At 49.4% G+C, this 13,286-nt stretch overlaps 1 protein-coding gene across 1 annotated transcript in view; it reads right to left on the bottom strand.

Moving 5' to 3' along the window:
- The window catches only part of UNC80 (unc-80 homolog, NALCN channel complex subunit), a 146,648-nt gene that overhangs the window by 32,544 nt on the left and 100,818 nt on the right, over window positions 1-13,286 (bottom strand). The window contains exons 35-36 of the mRNA XM_038766433.1: window positions 7,056-7,240; window positions 908-1,073 (exon numbers count right to left, since the gene is read on the bottom strand). Coding sequence (XP_038622361.1) covers window positions 908-1,073; window positions 7,056-7,240 — 351 coding nt within the window. The remainder of the gene's footprint in view (window positions 1-907; window positions 1,074-7,055; window positions 7,241-13,286) is intronic.

Genomic DNA, 13,286 nt, shown 5'->3' with positions numbered 1-13,286 from the left:
TAGCCCGCCCTCCAACAAAGTACAGGTACCTAACAGACAACACATCTTAAATTTTTCTACTCAGCTGATGGATGCACTTACAGTGTTTCCATTCATAGCTGGTCTATTTAACTTAAAAACTGAACATTTGAGTCATGGAACTAGGGATGGGCTGGAAGGGTTAGGCCCGATGGGAGGCAGGGTGTGACCTCGGGCAAAGAGCAGAGGGCCTGGAAATCAGGAGATCCGGCTTCCAGTTCCAGCTCTTATGTTGGCCTGCTGTGTGACCTAAGGTAAGTCCCAACCTCTCTGGGCCTCAGTTTCCTGTTTGCTCCCTCTACCCCTTAGAGCTCGTGTGGGACGAGCTGATTGTAGCCTTTATCTATTCTGGCAGCCAGCACAGTGCATTAGCCCATCATAAGATCTTTGGAAATACAAACGATGATTAATGACCATCACTCCGGCTTTCTTGGATGGTCTCATTTAGCAAAGGAGAAAGGAACAATGGGGAATTAAACTTTCTGTCTGCAGGCAATGACCTCCCTCTGGAGGCGGGAACCATTTTTTTTCATGGGCTACACCCCAGGCTGGGGCCAACCAGAAGAGACCACCAGCCCAAGGAAAGTCGGTCCTCCGAGAGACCCAAACAAACGATCAGACATGGAGCGTGGGCCTCTTCTGTCGGTCCCTGGGGCTGAGGTTCACTCAGAGTCAGCAGCGTTGGCTGGAAGCTAACTGGACTAGCACTGGTCCTCCCAGCGAGAGCCTCTGGACACTCTTCCCACCATCTGGATGGCCTTTCTTGGACTAAAGCCCCTTGCCACCCCCTGAATGCTGGCAGACTCATAGAGATGGGTGGGGTGGTGGGGCGGTGGTTCGGGACAGTCGGGGGTGGGGGTGTCCCCCTGAATCAGTGGGGCGCTTGTACCTGCACCACTATGGACGGCCTCCTTCAGGATCTTGAGCTCGCTGTTGAACTCGGAGATGAGCGAGCTTTTGCAGAGGGGGCGGGGGATGAAACGGCGCTCCAGCTGATCGGCGATATGCTGGCGGGCAGACAGCTCCTCGTGGTTCTCGGCAGGCTGGGCCAGAAGCTGAAGTCACAGTGGAAGACTCCTGCACTTCCTGGAGCCAGGGGCCACCACGGCTGCTGTCCCTAACCTATCCTGGCCCCCGGGGGCCCCGGGGGGCCCCAGGCAGCAGAATCTTGATCGCCCCTACTTCTGGCCTGCTCCAGCCCCCAATCCAGCTCCCCCATTGCCTGTGCCCAGCCCTGGCAGAGGGAAAACCAACAGGGGGAGGCGGGTCTGGAGCAGCTGCCCTGCAGTCCAGTGGTTAGACCTTCCCTGATTGGACACGGGGCAGGTGGGTTGGAATAAATGTATGCAGCTCTAGGACAGAATGAGGGGTTCAACACCCATGCAGGGCAGAGGGGGGTCCTCCAGGAGGAAAAAGAAACAAAGAGAAAAGATATTTGATGACTCCACCAGTTGTACACCAAGGGGCTGCCCCAATCTCTGGGGCAATCTCCTCCTTCAGATCTGCGGAACGACACATCTCCCCACCTAGAAGCAGTGTAGCTTAGTGAAAAGCGCATAGGTCAGGGGATCAGAGGACCCGGGTTCTAATCCCAGCTCTGACACTTGTCTGCTGCATACCCTTGGGCAAGTCACTTACCTTCTCAGTTTCCTCATCTGTAAAATGGGATTAAATCCTACACCCTCCTGCCTAGACTGTGAGCTCTATTTGGGACAGGGACTGTGACCAAACTGAAAACCTTGTACCTACCCCAGCGCTTAGAACAGTGCTTGGCATGTAGTAAGCACTTAACACACACCCGAATTATTTCTACAGCCCTCCTGAAGCTCACCTCCTCCAGGTGGGCCCCATTAACCTGGTTCTTGTCACTCCTGAAGTTACACTTGTGTGATTTCTCTATCGCTCACATTCTCCATTTGCTCAATGTCCTCCCATCTGCACTCATTCATTCATAATAATGATAATAATAATGATGACGGCATTTGTTAAGAGCTTACTGTGTGCAAAGCACTGTTCTAAGTGCTGGGGAGGATACGAGGTGATCAGATCTCTCACGTGGGGCTCAGTCTTCATCCCCATTTTACAGGTGAGGTAACTGAGGCACAGAGAAGTGAAGTGACTTGCCCAAAGTCACACAGCTGACAAGTGGCGGAGTCGGGATTTGAACCCATGACCTCTGACTCCCAAGCCTGTGCTCTTTCCATTGAGCCATGCTGCTTCTCTTATTCATACTCATATTCTTATCACACTCTTATTCATACTGCCAGACTTTCGTTATTCCCAGTTGTACTTATGTTTGTCCTCTTGTTTCCACTATTTGTATGTAAACTATGTCTCCTGGCCTCCCTCATGAGTTTGTAAGTTCTTTGAGGGCAGGAACTGTCTTTACTTCTATTTTCTTTCTATTTTCTACTTTCTACTTTTCTTTCTTTCTTTCTTTCTTTCTTTCTTTCTTTCTTTCTTTCTTTCTTTCTTTCTTTCTTTCTTTCCTTCCTTCCTTCCTTTCTCTCTCTCTCTCTCTCTCTCTCTCTCTCTCTCTCTCTCTCTTTCTTTCCTTTCTTTTTTTTCTTTTCTTTCTACTTTCTATTTACTTCTATCTTTACTTCTACTTTACTTCCCAGGCTCTTAATACAATGCTCCGAACACAATAGGCACAATAGAGGAGCACTACGGACTAGTGGAAAGAGAATGAACCTGGGAGTCAGAGGACCTGGGTTCTAATTCTAACTCTGCCATTTACCTGCTAGGTGACCTTGGGCAAGTCATTTAACAGCATGGCTTAGTCATGGTCATGGGTTCTAATCCTAGCTCTGCCACATAATAATAATAATAATAATAATAATGGCATTTATTAAGCACTTACTATGTGCAAAGCATTGTTCTAAGTGCTGGGGAGGTTACAAGGTGATCAGGTTGTCCCACGGGGGGCTCACAGTCTTCATCCCCATTTTACAGATGAGGGGACTGAGGCACAGAGAAGTGAAGTGACTTGCCCAAAGTCACACAGCTGACAATTGGTGGAGCCGGGATTTGGGTGACCTTGGGCAAGTCACTTTGCTTCTCTGTGCCTCAGTTACCTCATCTGTAAAATGGGGATTGAGACTGTGAGCCCCACATGGGACAGCGACTGTGTCCAACCCAATTTGCTTGTATCCACCCCAGTGCTTAGTATGGTGCTTGAAACATACTAAGTGCTTAACAAATACCACAATTATTATTATTCTCTGGGCCTCAGTTTCCTCATCTGTAAAATGGGAATTCAATGCCTGTGCTCCTTCCTACTTAAACTGTGAGTTCTATGTAGGACAGGGGACCATGTCCGATTTGATAATAATCAAATCTCACAGAGAAGCAGCAAGGCTCAGTGGAAAGAGCCCAGGCTTGGGAGTCAGAGGTCATGGGTTCTAATCCTGACTCCGCCACTTGTCAGCTGTGTGACTTTGGGCAAGCCACTTAACTTCTCTGTACCTCAGTTACCTCATCTGTAAAATGGGGATTAAGACTGTGAGCCCCACGTGGAAGAGCCTGATCACCTTGTATCCCCCCAGTGCTTAGAACAGTGCTTTGCACCTAGTAAGTGCTTAACAAATACCATCATTATTATGATTATTATCATTAATCTCCATTGTACAGATGAGGTAACAGGGGCCCAGAGAAGTGAAGTGACTTGCCCAAAGTCACACAGCTGACAAGTGGTGGAGCCGGGATTAGACCCACAACCTCTGACTCGTAAGCCCCTGCTCTTTCCACTGAGCCACGCTCCTTCTCTACCTTGATTACCTTGTATCTATCTACCCCAACACTTGGCAAAGTACTTGGCCAAAGTCAATACTTTGTAAATATCACAATTATGATTATTCATTTTTGTGGTGGTGAGAGTGGCAGCAGGGTGGGGGTGGCTGGAGCCCATCCCCGGGCCACGACAACTTCCCCAGCTCACAGTGCAACCACAAGCATCTCTGCTTCTCTGGGACTACCGGGATCCCGCCAATCACCACTGTCACCTCTGGGGATGGAGAGAGGAAAGCGGCTGAGTCTCCGTTCACACCCAGGAACCAAAAACAAAGGAGCTTGCTGGGTGAGCATCTAATTTGGAGAGGAGATGGGCAGAGCAGTTGCTGAGCTGCTCTGTGTGTGTGTATGCGTGTGTCCAGCTGCAGGGGGGTCTAGCAAAAAGACCACTGAAAGGCAGTGGGTCAACTTGAATGAACAGAGTGGCTAGGGACCTGCCTGGGGTCATCCATCCCAGCCACGTCGGCTTATTAAGGGCAATGGCGAGCTGAGATATGGGTCACCCATGGGAAGATGAGCGTGGCTTAGTGGGGAGAGCCTGGGCTTGGGAGTCAGAGGTCCTGGGTTCTAATCCCAGCTCTGCCGTTTGTCAGCCGTGTGACTTTGGGCAAGTCACTTCACTTCTCTGTGCCTCAGTTACCTCATCTGTAAAACGGGGATTAAGACTGTGAGCCCCACGTGGGACAACCTGATCACCTTGTATTTGTTCCAGCGCTTAGAACAGTGCTTGGCTCACAGTAAGCACTTAACAAATACCATTATTATTATTATTATTATTATTATTATTATTATTATTGGCACATGTTGGCAGCTATAATGCAATCAATCCAGGGCATTTATTGAACGCTTACTCTGGGCAGAACACTGTATTAAATGTATGGGAGAGAACATAGAATTAGTAGACATGATTCCTGCCCTCAAGAAGGTTATAGAATGGACTGGACTAAGCATTTGGGGAGTACAATAGACCCCTTGAGGAAAGGGACCATGTATACTAGCTATTATACTCTCCCAAGCACTTAGAAGAGGGCTCTGTGGACAGAGTAGGTGTTCAGTGCATTCAATTAATTGCAGAATAAGGGTGGAAGTAGAGGAGAGGGAATTAGAGGGTGTATGTATGTGTGTGTGTGTGTGTGTGTGTGTGTGTGTGTGTGTGTGTGAGAGAGAGAGAGAGAGAGAGAGAGAGAGAGAGAGAGAGAGAGAGCAGGAAGGGGGAAGAGAGAGAAAGAGAGTCTCCCTGTGCATCAGGTCTGGTGTAAAGTCTGGGAGAGTTGATGGTGGTGGAAGTAATAATAATAATAATGGCATTTATTAAGTGCTTACTATGTGCAAAGCACTGTTCTAAGCGCCAGGGAGGTTACAAGGTGATGAGGTTGTCACATGGGGGGCTCACAGTCCTAATCCCCATTTTACAGATGAGGTAACTGAGGCCCAGAGAAGTGATTTGCCCAGAGTCACACAGCTGACAAGTGGCGGAGCTGGGATTTGAACCCATGACCTCTGACTCCAAAGCCCGGGCTCTTTCCACTAAGCCATGCTGCTTCTCATGTAGTGGGAGGGGTGAGTGTCAGTGGCGAGGGGCTGCCTGCAGCTCTGGAGAAGGGCCCAGTAGCCCACCCTCCCTGGAAGCAAGGTGATGAGGCATTCCCAGGATGCCCTTGGAAAAGAGCTAGGACTACCTTCCCACCCCAGCCCTATCTGGAAATCAAGATCATTGGTGTATGATTTATGATTTTTGTTTGAGAGGGCAGTTTCTGTAGAGTGAAGGGAATGGAAACCAGACCAGAGGGGGTCAAGGAGACAATTGGAGGAGAGGAACTTTAGACAGCGGGTATAGGCAACTCGCCCAAGGAGTTTGGAGAGGTACGGTAGGAGGGAGATGGGGCGATAACTGAAGGGAGCCGTGGGGTTAAGGGAGGTGTTCTTCAGGATGGGAAGACATGGGCATATTTGAATGCAGTGGGGAAGAAGCAGTGGGGATCTGCATGTGTGCGTGTGTTTGGGGGATGGGGAAAAAGAAAGACAAGGACTTCTTTTTCTGATGTTGCTGACCCTTGACGCCCCCCTCCCTTTTTCTCTCCCCAACTTGTCATCTTCTCCAATGGCTTCTTCCCCCTGCTTCTCTCTCTCTTCTCTCTCTCATCCCACCCATATATTCAATCCATCACTAAATCCTGTCAGTTCAACTTTCACAACATGGCTAAAATCTGCCCTTTCCTCTCCATCCATACTGCTACCATGCTATTCCAAGCACTTATCCTAACCCGCCTTGGTTACTGTATCAGCCTCCTTGCTGACCTCCCAGCCTCCTGCCTCTTCCCACTCCAGTCCATATTTCACTCCGCTGCCCAGATCGTTTTTCTACACAAACTATCAGGACATGTTTCCCCTCTCTTTAAGAACCTCCAGTTGTTTCCCATCCATCTCCGAATCAAAGAGAAACTCCTCACTATTGGCTCCAAAGCTCTCAATCGCCTTGCCCCTCATATCTCACCTCACTACTCTCCTACTACAACTCAGCCTGAACACTTTTCTCCTCTCATGCTAACCTTCCCGCTGAACCTCAATCTCATCTATCTTGCCGCTGACCTCTCGCCCAAGTCCTGCTTCTGGCCTGAAATGTCCTCCCTCCTCATATCCAACTGACAATCACTCTCCCCCCACTTCAAAGTCTTACTGAAGGCACATCTCCTCCGAGAGGCCTTCCCTGACTAAGCCCTCTTCTCCCTCTCCCTTTGGCATCTCCTTGACTTGCTCCCTTTATTCATCCCCCTTCCCCACCTATAGCACTTATGAACACAGCTGTAATTTATGTATTTATTTATATAAATGGCTGTCTCCCCCTCTAGACTATAAGCTCATTGTGGGCGGGAAATGTGTCTGTTATATTGTTATATTTGTATTCTCCCAAGCACTTTAGTACAGTGCTCTGCACATGGTAAGCGCTTAATAAATACGATTGACTGACTGATTCCACATGGCAGCCGCAAGACTCCCCCATCTTGACTGTAAGCTTGTGTGGGCAGGGATTGTGTCTGTTACATTGTACTCTCCCAAGTGGTCTGTACACAGTAAGCGCTCAATACCTACGATGGATTGTCCGATGGACTGAAGGCCCATATCCCACTTCCTTTCCCTTCCTTCTCTCCCTGTTGGTTCCTGGAAGGCTTGCGGCCTGTCCCGCGCTGTCCACCGCCCCCCTGCTCCCAGCATCCTGACCCAGGAAGGGCAGCAACCAGCTCTACCTTGCACTGCACAAAGGGCCTCAGGAGCACGAAGATGGGGATCCGGGTGCGCACGATGAAGTCGATGAAATCCCACAGGGCCAGCCCGCCCACCTTCCGCAGGGCCATCTCCTTGACCTGCAGGCTCAGCCAGTACCACTGGCTGCCCAGCTGCCGTTCGAAGCAGACGAGGATCACCTTCAGGGCTGCAGGGAGAAAGGCGGTCGATCATCGGTCCGTTGATGGTCTGCTGACGGAGGGCAGAGCCCTGTACTTGGCAGAGAACAATTGAGTAGGTAGACAGTATCCTGGCCCTCAGTGAACTTACTGACGAATGGAGCCATGCTGCAGAGACTGCAGGAACCGCATTCACACCCAGGCCACTCTGCTTCTCGCATCCTCTTACCCACCATATCCTCCTGCTGGCCTCGAACCCCCTCCTCCTCTATATAATAATAATAATAATTATGAAATCTGTTAAGCGCTTATTCTGTGCCAGGCACTGCACTAACAGCTGGGGTGGATACAGGCAAATCAGGTTGGATGGAGTCCCTGTCCCTTGTGGGGTTCACCGTCTCAATCCTCATTTTACAGATGAGGGAACTGAGGCTGAGAGGAAGGGAAATGACTTGCCCAAGGTCATACAGCAGACCGGTGGCAGAGCCAGGATTAGAATCCATGACCTTCTGACTCCCAGGCTTGTGGTCTATCCACTAGGCCCTGCTTCTTCTCAGTACGATAGACCACCGCTCTCCTCGCCATTTCTTTATGGTAATTGTTAAGTGCCTTCTATGTGCCAGTACTGTACTAAGTGTTGGGGTAGATACAAAGTAATCAGGTTGGCATATCCGGATTAGAACTCAGGTCCCCTGTCTCTCAGGCCCATGCTCTTTCCATTAGGCCACGCTTCTTCTCTGGACCCCTTACCCATCATGTCCTCCCTCTGGTCTGGAACTCCCTCCTCCCCATATCATCATCATCAATCGTATTTATTGAGCGCTTACTATGTGCAGAGCACTGTACTAAGCGCTTGGGAAGTACAAATTGGCAACACATAGAGACAGTCCCTACCCAACAGTGGGCTCTGATAGCCCCCCCCCCCCCACCCCACCCCCCAACTCTCCTCACCCTTTCCTTTTAATGGTATTTGTTAAGCGCTTCCCATGAGAAGCAGTGTGGCTCAGTGGAAAGAACATGGGCTTTGGAGTCAAGAGGTCATGGGTTCAAATCTCAGCTTCGCCAACTGTCAGCTGTGTGACTTTGGGCAAGTCACTTAACTTCTCTGTGCCTCAGTTCCCTCATCTGTAAAATGGGGATAAAGACTGTAAGCCCTCTGTGGGACAACCTGGTCACCTTGTAACTTCCCCAGCACTTAGAACAGTGCTTTGCACATAGTAAGCACTTAACAAATGCCATCATTATTATTATTATGTGCCAGCACTGTACTAAGCACTGGGGTAGGTACAAGCTAATCAGGTTGGACACAGTCCTTGTGCCACACAGGGCTCACAGTCTTAATACCCATTTTACAGATGAGGTAACTGAGGGACAGAAAAGCCCAAGGTCACATAGCAGACAAGTGGCAGAGCCAGGATTAGAACCCAGATCCTCTGACCCCCCAGGCCTCTGCTCTTTGAATTAGGCCTCTCTGCTTCTCACCTTTAATCAATCATTGGCATTTACTGAGGGCTTAACTGTGTGTGGAACACTGACTAAGTGCTTGGAGAGCACAATATTAATTCTTCAAAAGTATTTATTGAGTGCTTACTGTGTGCAGAGCACTGTACTAAGCACTTGAATATAACAGAGTTGGTAGACTCCCAGGAAGCAGCATAGCCTAGTGGCAGAAGCACAGGCTTGGGAGTTGGCTGTCGTGGGTTCTAATCCCAGCTCCTCCACGTGTCTGTTGTGTGACCTTGGGCAAGTCACTTAACTACCCTGTGCCTCAGTTACCTCATCTGTAAAATGGGGATTGGGTGTGAGCCTCATGTGGGACAGGGACTGCGTCCAACCTGATACCCTTGTATCTAATCCAGTGCTTAGAACAGTGCTTGGCACGTAGTAAACGCTTAACAAGTACTATAAGAATAATAATAATAATTATTGTTAGACATGTTCCCTTCCCCCAAGGAGCTTGCAGTGTAGAGGCGGTATGTGATGGTATGGAGAAGCAGCGTGTCTCAGTAGAAAGAGCTCGAGCTTTGGAGTCAGAGGTCACGGGTTCAAATTCCGGCTCCGCCAATTGTCAGCTGTGTGACTTTGGGCAAGTCACTTCACTTCATCGGGCCTCAGTTCCCTCATCTGTAAAATGGGGTTGAAGCCTGTGAGCCCCCCGTGGGACAACCTGATTACCTTGTACCCCCCCCAGCGCTTAGAACAGTGCTTTGCACATAGTAAGCACTTAATAAATGCCATCATTATTATTATTATGTGATTAAAACCACATCTCCTCCAAAAGCTCTTCCCTAAATCCTCTTTTCCCCTACTCCCTCTCCCTTTTGTGTTGCCTATGAAGAGAAGCAGTGTGGCTTAGTGGAAAGAGCCCGGGCTGGGAGTCAGATGGTCCTGGGTTGTAATACTGACTCTGCCACTTGTCTGCTGTGTGACCTTGGGCAAGTCACTTAACTTCTCTGTGCCTCAGTTACCTCATCTGTAAAATGGGGATTAAGACTGGGAGCCCCACACGGGACAACTTGATAACCTGGTATCTACCCCAGCACTTAGAACGGTGCTTGGCACATAGTAAGCGCTTAACAAATACCATCATTATTATTATTATTATTATTATGCACTTGGATTTGCAGCCTTTAAGCCTTGATATGCAGCCACCCTCAGCCCCACAGCATCTACATACACATCCATAATTTATTTTCATGCCTGTCTCCCCGGCTAGGTTATAGACTCCTCTTAAGCAGGGAACATGTCTACCGACTCTATTGTATTGCACTCTGCCAAGCACTTAATACTGTGCTCTGCACACAGTGAGCACTCAGCAAATTCCACTGATTGAGTGATTCCCATCCTCCACTAAAAAGCGTGGCACCTGCTTGTCCTCGTAACAATAACCGATGGTGGTATTTGTGAAGCGCTTACTATGTACCAAGAACTGTACTAAACACTGGGATAGTTAAAATACAACCAGACCTGGCCCAGTCTCTGCCCCACATGGGGTTCACCGACTGAGTTAGAGGGAGAACAGGTATTGAACCCTCATCTTACGGAAGAAGAAACTGTGGCCCAGAGAGGTTACCTGGCTTGCCCATAAGTCACATAACAGGCAAGTGGTGGTTTTAGGATTAAAACCCAGGTCTCCAGATTACCAGGGCCATGCTCTTCCCACTAGCCATGCTGTCTCTGCTGTTCCCCTTCCCTTTCCCCTTACTTCTCCTGATGTCCTAGGGTCCAGTCAATCAATCAATTGTATTTATTGAGCACTTACTATGTGCAGAATACTGTACTAAGCGCTTGAGAGAGTACAATACAACAGAATTGGCAGACATATTCCCTGCTCATAATGAGCTTACAGTTTAGAGTCCATACCACCAAACTTTCAAGCTTCCAAGCCTGGGGTGGGGGGCTGAAAAGAGAAGAGTTTGTGTCACCTGTCCAGCACAGGGCTGGGAAATTAAATCTTGACAAACCAAAGTCTGATCACGGGCCTCAAAGTGGGAAAGAGCTTCAATCACCCAGGGAGGTAGTGTGGCCTAGTGAAGAGAACAAGGGCCTGGGAGTTAGGGGATTTGGGTTCTAATCCAACTCCACGTTTGTCTGCTGTGTGACCACTGGGCAGTAACTTCACTTCTCTGTGCCTCAGTTACCTCGTCTGTAAGATGGGGATTAAGACGGAGACCCCCCGTGTGGGATATGAACTGTGTCCAACCTGATTAGCGTGTTATAATGATAATAATTATGGCATTTGTTAAGCGCTTACTATGTGCCAAGCACTGTTCTAAACACTGGGGTAGATACAAGGTTTTCAGGTTGTCCGAGGCGGGGCTCACAGTCTTGATCCCCATTTTACAGATGAGGTGACTGAGGCCCAGAGAAATGAAGTGACTTGCCAAAGGTCACACAGCCAACAATTGGCGGAGCTGGGATTAGAACCCACGACCTTCTGATTCTCAGGCCCGTGCTCTATTCACTACGCCATGCTGCTTCCAGGGCTTAATACAGTGCCTGACACAGAGTAAGTTCTTAACAAATACAATTAAAAGAAAAAAAACTCCAGTAAATGATGATGGAATCATAAGAGGAGCACTGTAAGATGCTCAGATTTCATGTTTGCATGTGTGTGCGTGCATGCCTGTGTATACATGCACACAGGCAGGAGGGGATGCATGGGTGGGCCTGAGGCCTTCTGTTATGAAGGGCAATAAAGAGATGGATGTCTGGGAGGACCACAAGTTCAGCCCAATGTACCCCAGATGCGACAGCTCACACCTGGATAAACTGAGTCAGCCAGCCCCGGGTCCAAATTCCAGGAGCCACCCCAATAAGCGTGGACTGGGGCTGGGCCTGGGACCAGCAGGAAGCTGGTGGTTCTGGAGGGAGAAAAGGGTCCAGCTGGCTTCCCTGAGGACCCCTCTGCCAGTCTCCAGGGCCAGGAACATCTCCCTGGGGCACCATCCCACGCTCCCTTGCACAGCCGGCCCCTCTGGGAGTTGGGAGCAATGTCCAGAAGGAGGATTTAGAGCCCTGTATCAGCTGGATTTGGAGGTCCAGCCTGCACTGCCCAGACTGCGGGATCTAGCCAAGTTTGGCCAGATGGCAAAGCCAGCTCATTGAAGGATGGAACCCCATCTAGAGTCAGCACTGTGGGTCTGACTGGCCAGCAGCTGGATGGTCTCATCTGGGCAGGGGAGGCAAAAACCCCCCCATATTTGCTGTTTCTGGCTTCATCTCCCCAAACCCAGGGTACCCAGCATATTCCATCTCTCCCACCTCTCCCATTTGTCTGCTGTATGACCATCACTTAACTGTTCTGAGACTCAGTTGCCTCACTTGTAAAATAGGGATTCAATACCTGCTCTCCCTTCCCTCTTAGACTGTGAGCCTCATGTGGGATGGGGAATCCGTCCAATCTGATTTCATTCATTCATTCAGTTGTATTTATTGAGCACTTACTGTGTGCAGAGCACTGTACTAAGCGCTTGGGAAGTACTTCTAGCACAGTGCTTGGGACATAGTAAGGTCTTAACCAGCAGTGTGGCCTAGTGGCTGAAGCACGTGCCTGGGAGCCAGAGGTCCGCCATTTGCCAGCTGTGTGATCTTGGGCAATTCACTTAACTTCTCTGGGCCCCATTTCCCTCCAACTGCAAAGTGGGGATTCAATACCCATTCTTCCTCCTTCCTTAACTTGGACTGTGAGACCCTTGTGGGCCAGAGATCCCATTCAGCCTGATTGACTTGTATTTAATCCGGCACTGAGAATAGTGCTTGACACATAGTAAGCACTTAACAAGTACCATTAAAAAAACCCAACAAAACAAATAGCACAATTATGATTATTCTCAAGAGGACCACACATTGAAGTGTGAATTGACTTATGTGCTTTAGTCCTGCCTAGCCCAGCAGAGAGTGTCCAGGAAACGGGATGACAGGAAGGCTTTCCGTAGACATCCCCACAATGCCCTGCCACCCCCCACACTGAGTTCTAGGGTGAGGCCTGAATCTAGTCTCAGGAAGGGGGATTTCCAGCTGGACTGGAGATAAAATACAAGAGGCTGAGTGGGGACTTGTGGGGGTGGAGTTGGGCCACGCCTGCTTCATTGTTCTCGGGGGCTGGTGAGGACTGTGGCAGGGCAGGACACTGGTATCCCTCTTTACAACAGCTCCCCAAACCCAGCCTCCTCCAGCAAGCTCTCTTTCACCTTTCCACACAGGCACCTCCCTGTCACTGGCCCCGCTGCTAAGGGCCCTCGCCTCACTCAGGACCCGCAACTTCAGCCAGTCCACTGTCCACTGGAATTCAGCATTATCATCATCATCATCACTATCAATAACAACGATGCTAGCCATAAAGATATTTCTTTAAGTACTTTCTAACTGCCAAGAGCTGATCCTTGTCTCTCTCCCTGTCCCTGACCCACCCAGGACTAATAACCTAAGAAGGTGGGAAAGCAGGTATCTTTTCCCCATTATACAGATGAAGAAACAGTCTCAGAACTGATAAGTGACTTGCCCAGGGTCACAAAACAGGCCAGGAATGGAGCTGGAATAGACCCCTGGAGACTTCCGTGCTCCTTCTGCTAA

This window comes from Tachyglossus aculeatus, chromosome 25 (assembly GCF_015852505.1).
Source record: "Tachyglossus aculeatus isolate mTacAcu1 chromosome 25, mTacAcu1.pri, whole genome shotgun sequence".
NCBI classification, from domain to species: domain Eukaryota; kingdom Metazoa; phylum Chordata; class Mammalia; order Monotremata; family Tachyglossidae; genus Tachyglossus; species Tachyglossus aculeatus.
This window is presented reverse-complemented; position numbering and strand designations above follow the sequence as displayed.